Source organism: Pelodiscus sinensis, chromosome 3, assembly GCF_052426305.1.
Source record: "Pelodiscus sinensis isolate ZL-2025 chromosome 3, ASM5242630v1, whole genome shotgun sequence".
NCBI classification, from domain to species: domain Eukaryota; kingdom Metazoa; phylum Chordata; order Testudines; family Trionychidae; genus Pelodiscus; species Pelodiscus sinensis.
The window spans coordinates 169089751-169112729 of record NC_143054.1 but is presented as its reverse complement, the minus strand read 5'-3'; the positions used below and the strand labels follow the sequence as shown (position 1 = coordinate 169112729).

The 22979-nt window shown below is 41.7% G+C and overlaps 1 protein-coding gene across 2 annotated transcripts in view; it reads right to left on the bottom strand.

Annotated features, from left to right (window-relative positions):
- The window catches only part of LRPPRC (leucine rich pentatricopeptide repeat containing), a 156067-nt gene that overhangs the window by 53621 nt on the left and 79467 nt on the right, over nucleotides 1-22979 (bottom strand). For both annotated transcript variants that reach the window (XM_075925421.2, XM_075925422.2), the window contains exons 26-27: nucleotides 6278-6346; nucleotides 5873-5963 (exon numbers count right to left, since the gene is read on the bottom strand). In XM_075925421.2, the coding sequence (XP_075781536.2) occupies nucleotides 5873-5963; nucleotides 6278-6346 (160 nt within the window). The remainder of the gene's footprint in view (nucleotides 1-5872; nucleotides 5964-6277; nucleotides 6347-22979) is intronic.

Below are 22979 nucleotides of genomic sequence, written 5' to 3'. Positions count from 1 at the left end.
CTGATCCCAGTGCTTCTTGGGATTACCTCGTAGTTCTGTGAGCTATGCATGCTGAGGAATGTCGAAGCAGCATAACACAATCTCTCCAGCCTTCCCCCTGCAGCAGCAGTCTGCCTGCTGCTGTTTTCCTAGCAGAGCAGAACAGAAGCATTCCAATTATTTTCTCTTTGTTTCCCAAGCAGAGCAACTCATTCAGCTATAATACACTTCCCAGAGCTTTGAAAGAGGTGGGGGTGTATGACAGCAAAGCAGCAGAGATCACAAAACACTGAGCACAGTCATCAGGGTAGGCATTGTGGGATATTGGCAGAAGCTGGTTCTCTTGACAAAACAACAGCAGAGTCTACAATGGTTCTTTGATGACAAAGGGAGGAGAAAAGACAAAAGTCTCTCACGGTGCTAGAAGATTTGTGTCACCAAAGCTGAGTGTTTTTCACAAGTCACACTGCAGTGTAAACGTTTTCATTGTTTTGTCACCAAAAGGCAGTTTTTGGTTCTCTGAAAACATTTACTCAATGTTCAGCAGCAGTCAAAAAAGCAAACAGAATGTAAGGAATCATTAAAAAAGGGATAGAGGATAGGACAGAATATCTTCCTGCCTCTGTATAAATCCATGGTATGCCCACATCTTGAGTATTATGTACAGATGTGATTGCCTCATCTCAGGAAAAGTATCTTGACACTGGACAAGATTCAGAAAAGGGCAACAAAAATGACTGGGGATTTGGCACAGAAGTCATATGAAGAGAGATTAAAAAGATGGGGACATTTCAGTTTAGAAAAGAGGAGACTAAGGATGGATATGATAGTGGTCTATAAAAATCATAACAGGTATGGAGAAAGTAAATAAGTAAAAATTTTACTTGTTTCTATAATGTAAGAACTAGGGGTCACCAAATGAAACTAATAGGTATCAGGTTTAAAAAAACCAAAACAAACAAAAGGAAGTATCTCTTCATGCAGCACACAACCTGTGGAACAGCTTGCCAGAGGATTTTGTAAAGATCAGGACTAACAGGGTTAAAAAATGAGCTAGATAAATTCATGGAGGATAGGTCCATCAATACTTATTAGCCAGGATGGGTAGGAATGGTGTCCCTAGCCTCGGTTTGTCAGAGGCTGGAAAGGGATGACAGGAGAGGGACACTTGATTATTACCTGCTCTGTTCACTCCCTATGGAGCATCTGGCATTGGCTACTGTTGGAAGACAGGATACTGGGCTAGATGGACCTCTGGTCTGACTCAGCATGGCTGTTTTTACTATGTTCTTCCTAGATTAGTGGTACTAGGACTGGCTCTTGGAGATGTGAGATGGTGTACCCCAATAGGGCCACACGTAGCACATAATACAAATATGGTTGAATTTGCTGGGGTTAGCCAATTCACTGCTCTCCATGTGCTAGTTTGCCTCTGGTCTTCTTCATAGGGTTCCCTTCTGATCAGAGGGGAGAAGATACCCTGCTGTAAGTCAGCAAGCAGGTATATTCTCTTTATTCACAAAATGTACTCTCAACATTTTCTTTGGTTAGAGAACAAAGAAGGTAAATTTCAGGTAGAATGTACATTTTCTTTTTTCCAGAAAGTCAGAGGGGATCAAATTGAGTTTATAAAAGGAAACTCTCTCCCAACCTAAATTAGGGATACACTCTTCAGGCTCCAAAAATGATTCAGAAGTGCAAACCATGGTTCACAATCAGAATGAAAATGTCAGCTAGTAGAGCATTCTCAAACTTCTGCAATGATAATAAACTGTATTAAAAAAGTGATACTAGCTTTTAATGACTGATTCCATTACAAAGGAACTATGCAGCACAAGAAATCTTTACTTAAGTTTGCAACCGTTTCCTAAAGTTTAAAAAGATCAAAAACTGATAATAGATATATGGGCTAGATTATTTCAGATTTAAGATAGAGGTTTAAGAAATCTGCTTTCAACAGTTTTGTCAATTGTTATTTCTACATAATTAAAAGATTTTTTTTATACCCAGTTTAGATAAAATTGAGGGCTACTAATTTAGATGTACTTAAAATTGAAAGCAGATACATAATTACGGCTTAGGTATTCTATGAGAACTCTCAATCATACTCCTGTGTGGAACAGTTCTGATACCTGGTCTTAAATTGTTGAAAGCAGACAAGTGCATGGTTTTTGTCTTCTATGGTGACAGAAAGCTGCAAACCTTTTCCATTTATTTGAGTAGATGGAATTTGTTGCGCCATTTCTTGCTGACTGAAGAATTTGTGTGACAGAGTTTGATAAATTATATCTGTTAAGATTTCTCCTCTCAGCAGATATTCTGTCAGACTGAGTAACTGTTGGAGGGGGACAGTTTGCTTGTTGAGATGTAGGAGAACTACCTCCTCTTGAAGCAAGATTATTTTTTAAGACCAGTTGCTTTATTATGGTGAACCAGCATTTATAAAGCTAGAATGGAGATACAGATATAGATTGGTTTTGAAGCTTTTTGAAGCTGCTGAGAAAATGAAAGGTATTAAAGGAATGGAGGAAATATGTACAATAAGCTTTTAACATTTTTCTGTTGCATTATTCATATCTTTTGCTTGCCAGAAGTTTAATCAGGATAGGAAACATCCTACTTTCTTGCTACATAATGTCAGAAGGTGGTTTTCTAATAGTAGCTAGAAAGAGCACTACTTAATTAGAGAAATAACTCACCAACTCTAATTCTACTAAAGAAAGGATATTTTGTGGGTATCTTCTCAGATGCTTGCATGTTCAAGTCAGTGGATTGCTCTGGGCTAAGTTTTCCTTACCATATGGACCTAAGATGTAGTTTACATTCTTTGGGGGGAGGCGTAGAGTGAACACCCACTAGTTCAAGCTTTTCCCTTGCACAATTTGTGTGTGACAAATATTTTTTATCAGCTCTGTAATACACAAACACACTGTTCAGTATCTAATCTCTAGAACGTAAAATACAAGTATCCAAAGCTTCCAGATAACCAGAACGAGCAGCATTTTTGGAAATATGTGGCATAATTTCTGGCATTGATAATCTTTCCTGCATTAAATAATAAAATCCATGTTAAAAGATCAGTCATTCCTGAAAATCTGTTATTTCAGGATAAATTAAGAAATTATATGCGCTACATTTTAGGGATGTTAAATTTAGATTAACTGGCTAATCGAATAGTTGATGCAATTTGCATCGACTATTCGATGAGTTGATAAGGGCGCCTCCGCCTTTGAAGTGTAGCAACAGCCCTCCAGGGCTGTTGCTACACTTAAAAAGCAAAAGCGCTGCAGGGATCACAGGGCCAGCAGGAGACTAAAGCAGTCCCCTTAGCTGGCCCAGTGCTCCCCACGGCATTTCAAAGTGTCAGTGCAGCATGGAGCTTGGGGTCAGCAGGGGACTCTGAGTCCCCAGCTGACCTCATGCTCCATGTGACGCTGCTGCTTTGAAATGTTGTGGGGAGCCTGGCGTCAGGCTCCACATGAAGTTTCAAAGCGGCAGACCCTGGGCTCCATGCGGCACTGCTGCTTTGTAGCATCCCCACCTCTCCCTGATCGATAAGCATTTGCTTATCGGATAGTCAACTAGTGGTTCACATCCCTACTACGTTTTATAACTAGTTGTAGCAAGAATACGGGTTTGCAAATATTTTTTTCTATCATCAAATTGACTGGATTAATGGACCATCAAATATTAAAACTACACATGTATCCTCTAGTTGCTGATGAAAAAAGCATTCCTATATATTTTTAATATGGACAGAGAAGTCCTTCATAGTCATAAACTGCCTTTATTAAAGGAAATCACAATGACCGTGTGTACAGCAAGTGTGCAGGTACAGGAAACATGCACTCAGGAAGTTTATGAAAGATTCTGGGATGGCCTGCTGAATGCCCTATATCCTGAAAACTGGCTCAGAACTTCACATAACATGTGAAATGCCAACCTCAGAAACTAAAGAAAGATTAGGATACTACAAACCTTCAAAATCCCATTTTCCCATCTACCCTTGCAGGTACCTGGAGTCCAAACTTTGGCAGATAAAACTCTCAAGTACCTAAGTGCGTGAACTAGCACCCCCACAATCCAACCCTTTGCCCTGAGCCCTCTGCCCCACACACACTCCTCCCTCACACGTAACTTTCACTATTATATCACACATTTCCCTCTCTTCCCGCTATATGACCGCAAGGGGGTAGATTGTGTTAGGTACTGTCCTGTAAGAAATTTAAGTTCCTTTCACACCTCCCTTTAAAGCTGTACCTTTTAACAACCATCCATACTCTCCACTCATTGAAGGTCGTGCATATTCAATAATTTGATTGGTTGAGAAATCTTTCGTGATGGTGTACTATTCTGTGACCCCAACAGGAAAAATGGTGAAGAGAAAGCAGAGATGACAAGTACTGAAATATTCAAAAGGAGTGGACAGATTTGTATGCATTTGTGGATAGGTCAGGATGTCCACACTATCTCATTTGTAGTGAGAGACTGTCCTCAAACAAAAAAATTCAATTTAGAATGGCATTTCATGACAAAACATGTGACATGATTGATAATAGCATAAATTAAACATGTCAATTATCAATAATATTACGTTCTATTTTTTCAGTCATGTAAATGGGCACTTATACGGCTCTTTGTTGGCCACTTGTTTTGAATTTTGATGTAGTTTGGCTCTTTGGTTTGAAAAGGTCACTGATTTCTGGGGTATTAGGATCATGGATGAAAACCACCAGCAAGCAGATTTCTACAGCAAACCTAACTAGCTTGCGGTAGTGAACTGTATATCTTCCCTCCACAACACACCCATACAGAAAGTGAACCAGCTCTATGTGAGTAGAATGGATCTCCCCCAGTTACAATTTCTAAATGGCAATCTGGAGATGTGAGGTGTAATAAAAAGAAAACTGGAATAAAATCTCTACTACAGAAAGTGGCACCAAAATTAAGTGATCAGAAGCAAACTCCCATCTCTGTATCCTTTCCCCCCACCCTCTTCTTTCTCTCTCTCTTCAGCATCTGAGGAAGTGAGTTGAAGCTCACAAAAGCTTATGCTTTAATACCCTAATAAATATGTTAGCCTTTAAGTGCCACCAGACACTTCGTTGTTATAAATAATTCTATATTTTAAACCATTCCCCCCATCCGAAAAGGCTTCCCAAATCAAAACATTCATCCAAAAGCACAAATCATGGTCATAGCAACTAATGAGTTTTTGGTAAAATGTTGGCATATGTTACAAATACATGGAAACTATGACAAATAAAACCTAAGCCACTTCTTAAATGCTTTATCCTATTTTTTAAAATCAAGTAAACTGAAAAATTTAAAAGCCAACAAGCTAACTTTTATGGGTTCTATCTTTGTCTATCTCTGGATGCAATATCAGACAAATGAAGTATAAACAGAGATTCTGAAACATGGCAACATTAGTATTTCCTATGGATAAATAAGGAGATCCAACAAAGCAAATGGTTCTGTGACAGAAGAGCCAAAGGTCACTTTTCTGACCACCTCACAAGCTAGGAAAAATGTCTCAATGATCTGTGACAAAAGATCAGGTTCACCACCAAAGGAAGTTTCTGAATTGCAGAAAAGGAAGTGATGGCAAAAGTGCAATGTTTGTCTTAGTAGCCTACACAGAGTTGGTAGTGAGCAAAGCATACCCAAGTCAGAAAACTCCCATCAAGAGCTGTGCTATACATCATTACTATCAACACTAAAGATGGCTCTACTGAGAAATACAATTTTAATTGGTTACCTGAAAAATTCAAAACAAGGTAAAAAACAATCTGATCCCATAACACAGTTCACTTTTTTTCAAATACTATTAAAAATTAAAATTCCCAAAAATAATCTATAATAGAGCAAAAAATATTTTTGGTTAACTTACTGCATAACTGTAGGATGTAGTAGTACATCTGATCTCTATCACACTCAAATAGTTTTTCAGTCATTTCCACCATATTTTCTAAAATGTCCATCTTTGGGGGAGGGGAGGAAGAAAGAAAAAAAGTCATTCATATACACACACGCAATATCTATATCATACTATGGCTCATCTAATTTTCATATGTATAATCACAAGTGTAGTTCACGGATATGTAAATACACACATTCACTCCAAAAGTTTGGGAATGTAAATATTATAAGACTATATATAGTTTTTCACTAAATATTAAGTATCAATTTACATAATTACCATTCTGTTTACGTAAACTGTGATATGCATAAAATACTTGGTATTACCATAGACGTATTAATCACAAATAGATGAGACATGATGCAACAGATGTACCTGGTTATTCGCAATACACTTCTCAGCAAACCACTGCAACCTTCCAGGACGAGCTCTCAAGCCTGGAGTCTGCAAAACAGTATTTCCACACAAACAAAAATGTTAATTAACTTAAAAGTGTTTTCTTAAAATGGAAAAGTAACTGTTGTTAATTAATACAAGTATTGATTTTTATTAATGGAAGAATTAGTTCTCACAATTCTAAGCTAACCGACTTCATTCTTAATTAAACAACATGTATCCTAATGGAATATGGAGAACCCTCATTGCTGCCCTACACGCAATCAGGTGTAATAGGATAGTTAATGCCTAAGTAGGGATGTTAAATTGTGAGTAATTTACTAATCGAATAGTCAATGCATTTTGCATTGACTATTCGATTAGTTGACAGGGAACCTTCTCCCTTGAAGTGTAGCAACAGCCCTAGGGTTCACACTTCAAAGGCAGAAGCGCTGTGTAGAGCCCGGGATCAGCTGGGGATTCCTTCACTGGCCTCAGGCTCTGTGCAGTGCTGCCATTTTGAAATGCTGTGGGAAGCCCGGCATCAGGCTCCTCGTGGCATCTCAAAGCAGAAGCATTCCATGGAGCCCAGGATCAGCTGGGGACTCCCCTGCCAACGCTGGGCTCCGAGTGGTGCTGCTGCTTTGAAATGCCACGAGGAGCCTGACGCCGGGCTCCCTGCGGCATTTCAAAGCAACAGCACTGCACAGAGCCCAGGGTCAGTGGAGGAGTCCCCAGCTGATCCCGGGCTCCACGCATTGCTGACGCTTTGAAACTCCTCGTGCAGACCAGGGACACCCCAGTTAGTCCCGGGCTGCACGCAACCTTTCAAAGTGGCAGTAATGCATGGAGCCCAGCATCCGGCAGAGGCTCCACATGGCGCTGCCACTTTGAAGTACCCTCTCCTCTCCCTTCCCCACCCCAACCTCTTGCTGCCTCCTTCTGATAGAGGGAGCAGAGTGTGTGTGTGTGTGTGGGGGGGGTTGGAAAGTGACTAGCTGACTAGCCTGTTAACTATTTGATAAGCAGTTGTTTATCAGATAGTCAACTAGTCCTTTACATCCCTAATCCTAAGTGACTTTAGAAATGCAAAGGCTGCACTGGTGACTACTGAAATAATAACCATATTTGATTCTAAATATGAACATTTCAATTCAACAAAACTTCTGGATTTAAAATTTCTATGCTGGTTCTTTGATTGAATGTGGTTCCCCCCCCCCAAATAATCTCTGACATTAGGGAGCCATTTGAGTAGGTAATACAGGTTGGACCCCATAATCTGGCACCCTCGGGACATCAGTGGTCTCAGAAGATGGATTTTGCCAAACCAAGGGAGGTCATTTTTGCCCCACCTCCACCCAGCCCCAGTCCAGCTCTGCTTCTTGCCTGACCTCCCAGTGGACTCCCTACATACAACCAGCCCTGCTGCCCTGACACAGCAGCCTACAGTCCCAGCTACTGGGACTCTCAGCTTCACCACAGCAAACCACTGCCCTGCCACCAGTGCTCCTGACCCCGCCAGCCTAGCCACGGCAGCACCAACCCTGGCAGCCCACAATCCCGCTGCATGGACTCTCACCCTGACCCCCTGCCACAGAGTGCTGCTCAACCACTGGGGTTCCCAACCACGCTAGCTCTACCAGAGCAGCACCGTCCCCACTGCCAGAACTCCTGGCCCCAACAGTCTCGACTGGTGGGGCTCCTGGCCCTGCCAGACCTGCTGTGGCGGCCCCGCGGTCCTGCCACTGGGGCTCCTGGCTCCACTGCGGCAGATCGCTGCCCCACTGGAGCCCACCAGCATTCCGATCTCTCTGTCACGTGCTCAGCCAGACTCCCATGGCAGGGCTCTCAGCCCATTGGCCATCCTGCAACCAGCCTGGCTGGGTTCCCGGTCCCCACAGGGTTCCTGCCTCTGTCCCTTCACTGGGTCTCTCTGGTCCAGCAAAATCTGTGGTCCTACTGGACCACAGATGTTGCTGGATCAGAGAGTCCCAGTTGAGAGAGTTTCAACCTGTAGTGAAAAAAATGGTATTTTGAAACAAAGATGCATTTTAAAAAAAATCACAAAGTTCAGGAATGATTTGTTTCAAAGACCACAAGCCTGCCTTGATTTTCATTCTCAAAGTGCATTTAATATTTAAAGAAAAAGGGTCCATAATGGAAATACAACTAACAGAAAACTCTGAGCATGCCATGCAACTTTTTTCCTGACACCATTTTCAACACACACCCAACAGGAATCTACAGAATTTTCAACACACATCCAACAGGAATCTACAGAATTTTCAACACACATCCAACAGGAATCTTCATTTGCATAATCGCAGACTGCCGCTATTTTGAAACATCCTGTTTCGAAATAACAAACACTGTGCAGGCGTGGTTATTTCGGGAGAAAACCTTCTTCTGAAATAATCAGTAAACCTTGTTGTATGAGGAATAAGGACTATTTCAGAAGAAGGGTTTTCTCCTGAAATAACCACATCTACACAGTGTTCAAAATAGAATATTTCAAAATAGTGGCGGTCCACGATTATGCAAATGAAGCACAAGAAATTCAAATCCGTGCTTCATTTGCAATTTCGCTTGTCTGCATTTTCATCCCTCTCTCAAAAGAGGGTGCAAGTGCAGACATACCCTTAGAAACTTGTTGCATGCAATTTCTTACCCTAACAGTAGCTTTAATTATGTTCTCTCACCAACTAGGCCGCATCCCAGCTTGGGCACGATCCCGCCCCCTGTACAGTCTTACATGTTTCCAGCAGATATTCTGGTTGTAAGCAGGGGGTATCTTGGTGTCTGGCAACTGCTCTTATTATTTGGTTTCCAGCCTATTAGGGATGTTAGCGTACAGTCATTTAAATGATTAACCGAGAAGCCTGGGTACAATGTATACAATCTATCATTTTGAGAGGTACATGCACAGCAATGGAGAATCTATGCCTCCTTGCCTGTTTATGTAAAACACCATAGCAGTGTAGTCTGACATGGAGAACATGACAAGAATAGATCAACAGCAAAAACACACAGCATGTCTTGAGTATTGCCCAAAGTTCCAGAACACTGATGTGCATTCTTGCTTCTCAAGTGATTCAAGTTCCTTCTATCACACAATCTTCCATGAATGCTCCCAGTCATCAAGCAAGGAGTATATCAGGTTTGCCATGCTTGATAAGGATGGGAGGAAAAGCATTCTAGAACAGACTTAACGCAGGTCTGTCCACCATCAAAGGAAAGTGATGACCTCTGGTGACATGGTGGGAATGGTGTATACGGGCCGGTTGCAGCCATAATTGTAGAAAGCAGAAGCACAGGCAAACAAATGCTGTGACAAATATACATTGCTGTGTAGCCAAGGAAGTCAAGGACAGCTCTGGCCGAGACTGCGGATGAATGTCACTGAAGCAATTTGGACCAGTAGACTGGTGGTGGGTTCAAATCCCACCAGCCCTGGAGCTGCCCGGCACCCATCTTGGGCTGCAGCAGGTGCCAGGCTGAAGGTAGACAGGATAAGGCATCCGGGAAAGGTGGGGTGGTGGGCTGGGTCTTCCGGTGGCGTCGCAGATAAGGTGGGCAGGTATGCACATATAGAAGTTGCTTTGATGTGTGCTCTGATGAACTCCAAAGACCTTGCAGGGTGCCAAGTCTATTTTTCAATATTCAGTACTCACCCTGAGAAACGAGAGGAATAGAAGGGGCTAATGTTGATTCCCGAGTTTCCTTTGTGGATCGCACTGCCGTTAACCACTAGAATAGATGAGGACTCCTTGCCATCAAAGGCGAACTGCTACCTCAGATTTTCTTTTTTAAAAGACTTGGGGAGCACTAGTGAGTCGTGCATTGGAAAAGTTGAAGATTCACCATGAACCTCAGGCAGGCTCACCTCTATAGACATTTTGGAATTGGAAAAGGTTCAGAAAAGGGCAACAAAATGTTTAGGGGTATGCTGCTATAGGAGGAGAGATTAAGAACAGTGGGACTTTTCATCTTGAAAAAGATGACGAAAGGGGGATATAAAATAGGTTAATAAAATCATGACTTGGATAAAGAAAATTGACAAGGAAGTGTCATTTATGTTTTGTCATAACATAATAACTAGGGGTCATAAAATGAAATAGGGAGCAGGCTTAACACAAATCAATGCAAGTACTTCTTCACACAACTCAGTCAATACATGGAATTCTTTGTCAGAGGATGTTGCAAAGATCAAGAACATAACAAGGTTGAAAAAAGAACTAGATAAATTCATGGAGGATAGGTCCATCAGTGACTATTAGTCAGAATGAGCAAGTGTGGGGTCCCTAGCCTCTGTTTGCCAGAAGCTGGGAATGAGTGATGGGGGATGGATCACTTGATAATTACCTGTTCTGTTCACTCCCTTTGGGGCACCTGGCACTAGCTAGTCAGAAGAAAAGATACTGGGCTAGACCGACCTTTGGTCTGACCCAGTATGGCCATTGTTATGTTCAGGGCTTGACGAACAGCAGTGAAAACTGCTCGCCAGCCCCGTACTGCACATGTGCAAGAGCTGCATTGCGCATTGCAAATGAACGGGGCGTGCGGCTGAAATCTACTCGCCACGGGCGAGTAGATTGTATTGTTTGTCGATCCCTGGTTATGTTCTTGAATAACTGATAGCAGGATAAGAGAATCTTTCATGAAGAACAATCATTCTGGGGAAATGGAACATTTAGGTAGCAAGTATGTCTCAGGTATTTGCCTGCCCCTCCCACCTACTTTCTTTGCTCCCAGTGACTCCTAATACCCATCTTCATTATTGGGCTCTTCATCCAATCTCAGTATTCTGGCTTCACCATCCCATAGCTCTCTGTCCCAGTTTCTATCTCCAGCCAATTTCAATTCTTCCCCTGCACCTCAGCTCATTATCGGATCAGTCTCCTCTCCCCACCTAACTTCTTCCCCCCAACCTCACTGCTTCTTAAATCCCAGTCTCCTTGCCTAGCCAATCCCAATCTCCACACTGGTCCTAGATTCCTTCTCTCCTCCCTCCGTCAGTTCTCCCACCCTTCCATGCATTGCTCCTTGTCCCTGTTTCCCCATGCTCACCCAACTCCCTGTCCACCACGGGCATCCAGTGGCTCTGCCTTCCCAAATCACCAGCCTGAACCCACCCACACGCCACCCCCCAGAATACCTATTATAGGCATTCTGGGAGCAGAGTGTTGCTGCTCCAGATTGCCCACCCTTCCCGGGCTCAGGGTGGTTTGGGCCATGCTGCAGCCTCACTCCCCACTGCTCCCGGGGCAGGGAAGCTGGAGCCATGTGATTACCTCCCTCCACACTGCTCCCCAGGGTGAGGAGGCTCAGGCCACGTCCACCTCCCTCCACACTGCTCTCAAGGACTGGGGAGGCTCAGGCTGCATGGCTGCCTCCCTCCCCATGGCTCCAGGGATGCTGGAGTGTGTGCGTGCTCTTCCCCTCCTCGTGGGGGCGGAGGGCGAGGGACGCATGTTCGGCGTGCTGCTCCTCTCCTCCCAGTAGTGGGGGTGTGCCCTCACCAGAGGGGGCAGGGCTGTGGGTGGGTCCTGCCTCCCCCAACCCCAGTGGCACCAACCGACCATGATCTCCACTCCACATATGAATCAAGAAGTTCCTTTGAAGGGGGAAGGGACACTCTTTCCTCTCACTCAGGGGCACAGCCCCAAAACAGCCTGCAGCAGCCCAGAGCCACAATCGCAGGGAAAGTCCTGTTCAGCCTCAAAACAAAACATGTCTTATGTGGACACAATTTTCACAGAGTTTCACAGTAGTTAGCTACTAAAATCAAAGACGTCTTTCTGACACTGCGCAAAGACTTATAATTTGGCTCAATTTGGACAGACTTTCACAAAGACAAACAGCACATGTCCCCTCTGACTGATGTAAAACTCCCATTCCATTGCACAGAGCCTCAAATACTGTTCAAAGACAACAACTGGTAAGACAAATGTCAGACTAAAAATGTATAACAAAGTCATAAACAACGAGAAAAAAGGGGGTCAGAAGCAACCTTAGTAGGCAATGTTTCTTGCCCCACCAATAATGCGAACTGTTTAATGTGACTATTTACAAGGATGATTAAAATGAGTTGCTCAACAGAGGTAGTCTTATATTGTTCTCAACATGTTGGGTGATACTATAGGTCGGTCCCAAGGCAAGAAGGTTATGCCAAAACAGTGATCTCTTGTATAGGTTTCAGTATACAAAGTTAGGAAACGTATTTTAATACAATGAAACTATGTTGTTACAGCAACAATTACTGGGGCTTATATACCTCTGTTCAGTGCTTTTCTAATTTTAACATCCACTAAGCAGTTTCATGTAAAATACACTGAAAACTAAATCAATAAGAATTAACATCTTATACAAGCTCTTGAAAATTAAAAAGAAAAAAAGTATGTTACTTTCATCTGTAGTTAATCCTCTTTGTGACATGGCAAAATGCAAATGCTGCATTCAGTTACAACTTCCAATATCATTGCTGATTTCAATACCAATGATCTAAATGCTCCAAAGCTGCAAACTTTATATAGTAAATCCTTTCCTGCTCAGCAATGATTGATGTGTCTGTCACTACAAGGACAGCTGAGTTATATCACAGATATTCTTATGTTTCATTTTGAAATTGAGAAGTGTTTTCACATACAGCAGGTCTCAATCATCAAAAGAACATCTAGGTCAGATTAACTAAATCTCTAAGGCTTGCACGATAGTCCATATTTGTGGCTTATCTCTTGCCTCTTTTAAACAGCACATCTAGAAGAAAACATTCTACAACACAGCCAACTAAACACACAGAATCCTAGTGCTGGAACCTTGCATAAAGTTTATTAAAATACCAATTATGCTTAATGGCTATACCCCATTCCCAGTTAAAACTACTCAAGTTATATTCTCTTATAATTTAAGGTTCATGCATATTATGCTCTCTCAGGTTTCATATTATACTTTTTTCAGCTTAAAATATCACCTTTTATTTTGCTCTTTGCTCCTTTAAGAAATGTTCTGCATTCAAGAGGGTCAACATCAAACAACTTACAAGCCAAATACAGAATTTGTAAGGCTAACAAAACCATTTTCCTAAATTTTTTTCCTGTTGGAAATCCAAGCAATAGTAAAAATACTTCAGTTTACTCCTGATTTTGCAAGTGTAGAATAAGTTCATGTATTAAGTTAGCAAAACATGTTTTTTCCCATTAGGGCCATGTTTTATAAAAAATGTAGAATGCTTTTTAAGGCTTGGCTGTGTGCTTCCATACAGCCTTACACCTGGTTTTACATACCTTGAGTGGAAAAGGCTGTTTAGATTTCAGGTAACTGTTTTCTAAACTAATTATTAAAATACTATGAAAATTCACTGATTTATTTTGTGCATAGGAGTTCTCCCACCCTTCCCCAAATCCCATTCCATTCATTAAACAAACAACTCCTTTTTAAAGCCCATTTCCAATCCCTTTATCCAGGCACTGTATACCTTCCCTACCAGGTACTTACAATTTGGTGGTAAAGGAAAAATTTATTCCAAGGCCTCCTAAACACCTGAATCCTCCTAAAAGGAGGGGGGGAAAGGTGGATGGTAAGGTCCCAGCAATGGATTGGCTGGGAGAAAATGGGTGTAAAAAGGAGGACTGGTGGAAGCCCACTGGGTAATTTTAGAATAAATATGAGGCTACCTGCAGCGAACATTTTCATCTGCCAAGTAGTCACAGACATCTAATAATAAAGTTGAGGTCTGATTAAAACCCATATCAAATGTCTCTGGTCTTCCTTTCAGTATAGCTGGACAACTGAAGGCTTTTAGAAGCGAAGCTAGGGTGACTAAAGATGCTGCAATGAAACCTATGAAGCAGACAGAGTAGTTCTCTTGCTCGTAACAGCAAATTAGAGTGAGACAAAAAGGAACAAGTAAAAACTCTGACCTCATTTTAGTTACCCTATCTTCAGAAAATGGAGAGAAATTTTCAAACCTTCAACTTTTTCATAGTTCTTGACAGCTTCAGTACAATAAATGCATGGTGAGTCTATTCCACAACACTCAGCGATGGAACACCTTGCTGGATCCCCCATCTTCTGAGGAAGCCCAGCATGACACCAAATAGACAATAAAAAAACCTAAGGCGCCAAGCTCAGATGTCATCCTAGTTGTGGTTTTGAAAGCTGGTGGAACAATGTGCAGGCACAAACTTTGCCAACTCCTTGACAAAATCTGGACCTGTGAAGCAATTCCACCTGACTTTTAGAATGTCAATGTTGTAACAATAGTCAAGAAAAGGGACAAATCTTTGTAAGTGAACTACAGAAGTATTGCCTCTCCTCTCCATTGCCAGGAAGCTCCTTGTCCAGATCCTGCTAAACCAACTTCTTTCCCTTGCTGTAGAACTCCTCCCTGATGGCGTCAGGACATCCTAAGGCACAAGTGACTTGCAGAGAGCAACACTAGGAACTGTTCGTGTCATTCATCAGTCTAATTATTGATGCCCTATGGAAGGTGCTGTGTAGGTTTAGCTTTCCATAGGAAGTTATGTCCATCATCAGTCTATTCATGATGGGATGACTGCCACCTTTCTGGGCAACAGCTCAGAGACCAAATCATTCAACATTATCTTGATAAGCTATTATTCCCACATTTTTTATGTTTGGGAATAGCAGCTTCCTTGTATATTACCCATAGGGAACAACCACCACCTTCTGACAAAAGTGAAACCTTACTAGAACATGAATAAAAAATTCCCTTTCAAATGACACAATCTAAAAGTTCAAGAGACACAGGAACCAGCACCCTCCAAGCATACTTCAGAATAAAAACAAGCAAGCAAACAAAGGAAGTCATAATAGGATGAAAAAAGGGAATCTGGCTCAGAGAGAGAAGAGAAACAACCCTTGAGACTGCAATTTCGTACTAAGGGAACAAGCAAAAGTTATGTTCTAATTTTATTGTTTCCACTAGGTACAGTACCCAGCATACTGAAGTACATTATAAAAAGCCTACAGTTCAGTATCATCTAATCCATTTTTGTATTAGCAGCAGCCAATTAAAATTTGAAATGTTTCAAAAGGTATCAGTTTAAAGGGCCTGATATTAAACCTGAGAAAAGTTTTAATATCATACGCACATGAATGCTAGTACATAAGCACATGAATGCTTTAAATATATTTAAGCATGTAGCCACACATTTTATTTTTATTCCCACTGTCATCCAAGCTGTGAGAAATCTTCTCATTGGGTCTGAACTTTAATATAAGGATTTAAATTTCTGGTGACAGATACTGAGAATCTTTCTTTCACCATCTATATTTTAAAAAAGCTAAATTACACTGCTATGAAACAAGTAAAATCTTTTCCCAATACTTTTATGCCCAACACAAAATTGAGTTTCATGTTCATGTTATGATGTAGATTCATACAAAAAGCAATTGGGATGAAAAAGGATTGTAATCTCTCAAATCTAGAAATATTTTCATTGTTTTTATAGTAGATTAAAATCATCCAAAACTAGTTGGCAATTTGCATCTTAAAGTCTATTCACAATATAATACATGTCACAGTTCTGTGTTTAAATCAATTTACTACTACAATTTCACTAGGAATCTGTTGATTCTGCCCACTGGAACTTTTTTTTTTATAATGTACTAACCCAAAATAGTTCACTTGTCAAGTCTTGAATTTTGTTGACTAGCGCATTTTCAAGCATTTCTTCATGTGCTAGTTTGACTTATGCACTGCAGAAAAAGCATCCTTCCCAAAAATACTAAAAAATCTCAGTGCATGAGATTTAACTAGGTCAGAAGATATGAGAGTATTCGTACAATTCAAGCCTCTTAAAGAGACTTATATAAAGCTATATATTATACGTTGAAATTTTCAACAGAATTTCTTTTATTAGCTGTGTGCTGTATCTCTCTGAACAGAATGATTTTCTAAAAAACATGAATCTCTGCCCCACAATTTTGATGTCTTTTCCTATTTTCTAATAAGCACAGTAAGCTCCTGTTAGCCTTGATTTACTGGAAGATTATGAATAAACTGTTAGTTTGGAGGCAGAAATATACACTAGAAGTGGAATCTTTCATTTTTTAAACAGAAGAATTTAGTTTTATTTTTAATATATTAAAAGCCCCCCAAGTAGCATTTGCTATCTAAAAACATTGAACATTACTTCAATAATTCCTCTCTGACACTACAAGCTAGTTAGAACAGCTTCTGAAGAAGCAGCTCCTTCAGCAATTCTGCAAGGGTGCTGTGCTGGTGGTCTAAAGCTGAGAAGCAGATACTGTATGAAGAATTTAGCACTCTCACGAAAGTTTTTCCTGTGTTTGGTTAATGATTTCCCCAGACAGTGGCATTGCTGTCAATGGCCAGAGAAGAATCCCACTGGGAATGGAAACATTTATTTTTACCGTTTGTGCGTGCAACATGTAGAAATCTGAGGAACTGGAATAAAAAGGTGAAAGAAGATTTGAAAGTAAGTCCATATATTAACCTCAATTAGTTTTTTTAAAACACAGCTGGATGCAAAAGGGAGCAACACAGTCATTTTATCAAAACTCAAGACAAAAAAAAAAAAGAGTCCTTAGAAGTACAAAACATTTGAAGTAGTAGTGCAGATAAGATCAATGGAAGCAAAAGATGAACCCCTCCGAAATGACTCATGAAGAGTGATATTAAAGATATTTTCAAGTAACAAAACATTTTTGTTTTTCCTAGGTGATTCAGAGATGGAAAAGGTATCATCTAATTTTTCTTTTGCTTCTATAAAATGCCTGGCCCAAAGAAAATAATCTGGGAATAAAGGATTCCTCCAAGGACAATTTCCATTTCAGACTCTTAGATCCTCAGTGGTGTTAATGGAACTCCACTCTAGCTGAAGTGCAGGCTTGAGAGTTGTTGATGACTTCTGCCACATAGCAAGAGATTTTGCATCAGGGAAGAGAGAGTAGGGAAATACTTATTGGTTCTGATTTCAGATTCTTTTCTGACTCTGGAAGAAGGGTGAACTAAATTTAAGGAAGCAATACGTTTGAGCATCTATATTCCTCAAATTCTACAATTCCATTGTTTTAGTGTTTCATAGAGCATAGGAAAACTCATCTTATTAGATGCAACCTAGATCTTGAGAAACAGATTAGATTTCATGTAAATAATTCACATTTTTAATCTTCAAAAGACTCACCAACACATTTACTACCATAAACCCAAGACCTAAAAGAATATGCAGATACTACAGAGACTATTAACAATTTTAGCTTTTTTCCCCACCCCCCCTTTATAATTATCAAATGTGAAATGCTTGGGTGCAATGTCTGAAAGCATTTTATTTATTCAGCAGTCTTGTGTGTATGGAGCTTCAAAGAAAAATAATATTCTTGTCCTGAGGTTGTATCTAATTTAAATTGCTGTTGTACATTGTAGCATTCAGGGGGAGCGGGACAAGTAAAAGCAGGGGCAAGAGACTTAGAGGCAATGATACTGAAAAAATATATACAGTAAACATGATTTACCTGTACATAAATCCATCTAACTTACAATAGTATCTTATGGGTTTTTATCATCCTTCTAAGTCCAGGAGTATTGCCCTGGGCTGTGCGGGGAAGGGGCTCTCTCCTGCACGGCTCATGGACCACCTGGGTGATTGCAAACCTTTCTGTGGACTATCAGTTGCTAATGGAAACTCACCATTAATTACACCTGAGTCATTTTGCTAGTGCTGCAGCTGGGTTTAATTTGAACTATTAAACAGATTAAGTGTTTTAACTTTCTTATCCTCAGAGGCATAGTCAAGTTAGTCTGTAACAGGAAAAAACAAACAACAAATAGACTAGTAGCACCTTAAAAACTAACAAAACATGTAGATGATATCCTGAGCTTTCGTGGGCGCAACCCACTCAAACTTCATTTTAAATAAAATTAAAAATTATGTCTGACACAAAAGGTTTAAATGCTTTGTTTATTTATGGCAGGGGTAGGGAACCTTTTTTGGGTTTAGGGGTCACTGACCCACAGAAAAATCAGTTGGGGACCACACAAGTGACAAGAAAAAACACTCCTCCCAAAAATCCCAGGCTCATTGACGTGGCCCCCAACTGAGACAACACCTCATTCTTCTAGCATTTTAGCCCTCATGGGGTTAGAGGAAGAGACAGGAAGGATTGAGGTTCAGGGATTCCCATAGGCCAGATTTACTTTTCTGGAGTTCCAGAGTTAGTGGATTTTGTGGACCCCCTTAGGTTCTGGGGTGGGAACAAAAATGAGAGGCTCAATGTGCAGGACAGGGCTGCCAGTGAGTGGGATAGGGATGCAGTATCTGGGTGGGAGGTGGGGTGCAGGAGGGGGTAAAAGAGGGCAGGATTTGGAAAGGAGTTTGGCAGCAGGAGACGGTGTGGAGTGGGGTTATGAGAGGGAGTGGGCTGGGAGAGTAATGCAGAAAAGGTGACAGCCAAATAGCTAGTAGTAGTTGGGGTTTTTTGGGGGAGGGGGGACAAAGTAGCAGGGAGTAAGGGAAAGTGCAGCTTCTGCAAAGTAAAATTTTATCCTCCCCCCTCACATCTTCCCCCTGCTTCAGCCTCCACCCTCCCCCCCCGATCTCCTGCTTTGCCCATGCCCCTCAGTGCAACCCTTGTCCCCACCCATACTGCCCTGGCATCCTCCTTCACCCCCAGCCGTCCCCATATCCCTGCAGCCTCAGCACACTCACTGGCAGGGTATCAGCACTGGGACGTGCAGCCCCTTGGGAACAGCACTGGGGAGAGGAATAGCAGGGGGGCAGAGTCTCCTCCCTGCCCACCTTTTTGCCTGCAGGCTGTGGCTCCAGGGCTAGGGCAGACAGAACCTGGGGCTGCCCAGAGCTGACTCTAGCCTGGACCAATGCAGTGGGGCACTGGGGAAGGGGCTCCCCATTTCTGCACACAGCCCACACCCAGCACCCTCCCCAAAGCAGGAGGCAGCCCCAGGGATGCACAGGTGTACCTCTTCCTCCCCCTCTCCCCCAGCAGAAAGCTAGAGCTGGTGCTCCATCCTGTAGCTGCGTGGCTGAGGCTGGAGCTGCAGCATCGGCTCCTCGCATACAGGGGGAGAGGGCAGGGCTGAGCTTCTGCCCCATATGCCATTAAAAATCAGCTTGTGTGCCACTTGTGGCACGCATGCCGGGGGTTGCTGACCCCTATTCTAGTCCATGGTTTAGGAAACATATTAATATTATAACTAAAATGAGATTCAGAAAACTAGCAAAAGAATGTTAACATTAAAAAACCAAGCGCTCAAAAGCTATAAAATGCTAGAATTATGGTTGTTTGAATACTTTTGAGCTCCTTGTGTATATGCACTGTGATACAATCTTTAATTACATGAACACATACTATTTATTCCACAAGGATGGAGGGAGGTGTTCTGGGAACAAAAGATTGTGTAATGTAGGAGGTACTAACGCTTACCAAAGAAACTAATATTTTTTAACAAGGAGAAAATATTTTCCTGTAACACTGTTTTCCAAAACAAATGACACAGTTTTGTTAAAACTTTTTTTCCCGAGACAGACAATGCATGGAAAGTTTCAGTCCAAATAAATAAACTTTGGCATAACTACAGGGAGTCCCCGGGTTACCTACAAGATAGGGACTGGACTGTAGGTTTGTTCTTAAGTATGTAAGTAGGAACTGGTACATATTTTTGGGGGGGGGACGGGGAGCTGGAGTTAGGTGGAAAAGACCCTGATTCTCATACAACTTCCTTAGTCTAAGAAAAACAAATACTGTTTTGGTATGAAGGTTTTTTTGGTTGATATTTTAATTAAAAATTGATCATAAGTTTGTTTCATGCTATATCCAAATCTTCCTTTTGGGGTACCTGAAAGATCCCAGTTATTCATTTAATAGTCAGAATCTTTGTTTTTTATAACTAAAAAAGTTTATTCAATGCATATTACTGTTCCAAATAAAATTTGCTACAGATGGTTCAGTGAAATGGGTACTAAGTGTAATCAACAGTCATTGGAGAGCACAGTGAAATATTGATACAATCAAAGCTGTTGTTGTATGCTGAGCAGAAAATGGAAATCCCTTCCTGTGAAGTGATAGAAATGTAGCTGTCAGCTTCCTGTGAAGTGTGTGTGTGAATTTATCCACAGGATTAATTTTAAAGAAAAATTCTGTGTTGGGAACAGGAGTTTAGCCACAGGTGGGTCCTCATTGTCCACTCACCCACTTAGCAACCAGACTCACCCCCTCCGGGCTTACCCTGCTCCACTCCAGCCAAGGTGTGGGGTTGGGGCTTATCCCCTCTTCCCTTCTGTCCTGCTCCTCCCCATTCTTGCCCACCCACACCACTGGGTAATTTTTCAGCTTCACCTCTGCCAGGCTGGAAGGGACTTGTTAATTTCACGTGACGCTAACAAGATACTTGCAGCTCTAGTGCTGAAGAGGGAAAGAGCTGTTGCTCCCAAGGTGGGGACTGTAACACAATGGGTCTCACTGCCTGCTGCTCCTGCTGTTCCCTAGGAAATTAATTTTTCTGCTCTAGGGTGCCCCCTTTTGGCTGGTGTCTTGTTCCCCCCAGCAGACCCGCGTTCTCCGCGGCGAGAAAAGCCGCTCCGCATCTCCCTGGTCTGCTGGTGGCGGGGGGGGGGGGGGGGGGGGGAGAGCGCTAGCGCCGCGTCTCCCTGGTCTGCTGGGGGGAAGCACCCCCTGCACCACCAGAGGCGGCGACAGTGGGGGAGGCACCCCGCACTAGCTGTGCCCCCCCCCACGTTTGTAACTAGGGATCCGATGCAAGTCGGATTGATGTAACCCGGGGACTGCCTGTATACACAACTTAAAACAAGGTCTGCTATTGCCACGTATCAAAACAAACCTTAACAAGCATTGCTACATGTCCCTATAATACTAAATTTGTAATATTGCTTTATTTATATTGTGCACTATACTGCCATGATAAAGCATTTCCTACCTACCATTATGCTTTTATAAAAATCAAAAGACAAGAGTTCAAGAAATAAGAATTTCAGTTTTTCTAGTGATAAATGCATGCTGACTATACTGAATCTTACTTGGCAAGTAATGACTCCTAATACTTTTATTTAATTTACAATAGCAATTTAAAGATTCAGGGTTGGGGGGGGTTGTATTTTTATCTCCAAAAATACTCACTAACAACTTACTACCATAAACCCAAGACTTAGAGGAATATGCAGATACTACAGAGACTATTAATTTTTCTGGGTGAAATAAATTGACTTTAGTAAAAAGAAATTTATCGGCATATTTATATTAAGCCTTCCTATGAAAGGATTATTTTCTTTAGAACAGCTGAGTTTATACATTCTTTATACATATGAAATGAAGCTTCCACTCTCTTTCACTTATCCACTTAATCAATTGTAAGTGTTTTCAAATACTGTAAAAACAAGTACAAAAGGTGGGATTACAACTGGCACAGCTCCATATTTTTCACCTGGAGGAGCTTTAAGTTTTGCTCATCTGTGCTCAATTTCCTGCATCTTTCAAACTGGTTTCCCTCAACCTCCCCCTCCCCCCCCCCAGCACTTAAAACATGAGATGAATTCATTCACCTCAACTGGAAGAGGTTTTCCCTTTCAAATAAGTTCCAGGTAGCACTTTTAAACATCACTTAATATTTTCTTGACCATATACAAGTCATTTTTTATCAGAGATGTCTAACTGATTTAGAAATTTAAGTCTTATTTTCAGAAGTGACTAACTACGGCACTGGGATACTAAATCACACATTTTCAACTTTTGAAAAGGGGACTTGGGCACTTTTGAAAATTGTACTCCATATCTTCAAAGACTCAATTTTATCCAAGTGCGTATTATACTCTTTTATACTTCATTTTATTATACATTTCAACAGCCAAAAACACTTTATTATACTCTACAAGGGTTAATCAATTAGCCTGGAAAGTTTTGAATCCTTCTCCTAGCTGGTCAAAAACTGTTTCTGCTTTGAAAGTACAGACCAGAGAGCAATGGTCTAAGCCTCTTCACTGGACAATGTCGCTCTTTCATTTAGCAACACATTCCATTCTCCTTCCTTTGTGCATTTTTTTCTTTGTAACAAAAATGGTTCAACAGTCCTCTTCCACTCCCCCATCTTCCAACTTGTATGTTGCAACAGAAACGCATTTTCTCAATGAGTTATGGTCATTTTGAGCTCCTATGTCACTAGATCTTCTTCAAATAAAGTACAATATATGAATGATAAAATTATATAGGACAGTTTATCTTTTACTTTTGAATCAAGGACATTTCTGCATTAATAATTTGTAGCGGTAATTTCACTTATACGCGTGTACAGGCAGTCCCCGGGTTACATACAAGATAGGGACTGTAGGTTTGTTCTTAAGTTGAATTTGTACTTAAGTCGGAACTGGCGTCCAGACTCAGCCGCTGCTGAAACTGACCAGCGCTGACTACAGGAAGCCCAAGTCAGAGTTTCTCTGCCCCGGGGCTTCCTGGAATCAGCCGCTGATCAGTTTCAACAGCAGCTGAATCTGGACGCCTGGGCACCTCGGCACCTACCCAGCAGCGCCCCAGCTGCTCTGTCACAACGCCTGGGGCAGAGCAGCTGGGGTGCTGCCGGGTTGGTCCAGTAGCGCCGAGGAGTGGCGCTGCGGGACCAACCGAAAGCGCCCCAGCTGCTCTATCACAGGCGTCCATTAGAAAAGTCTGGTCTGCGGGTGGGGGTGGGCGC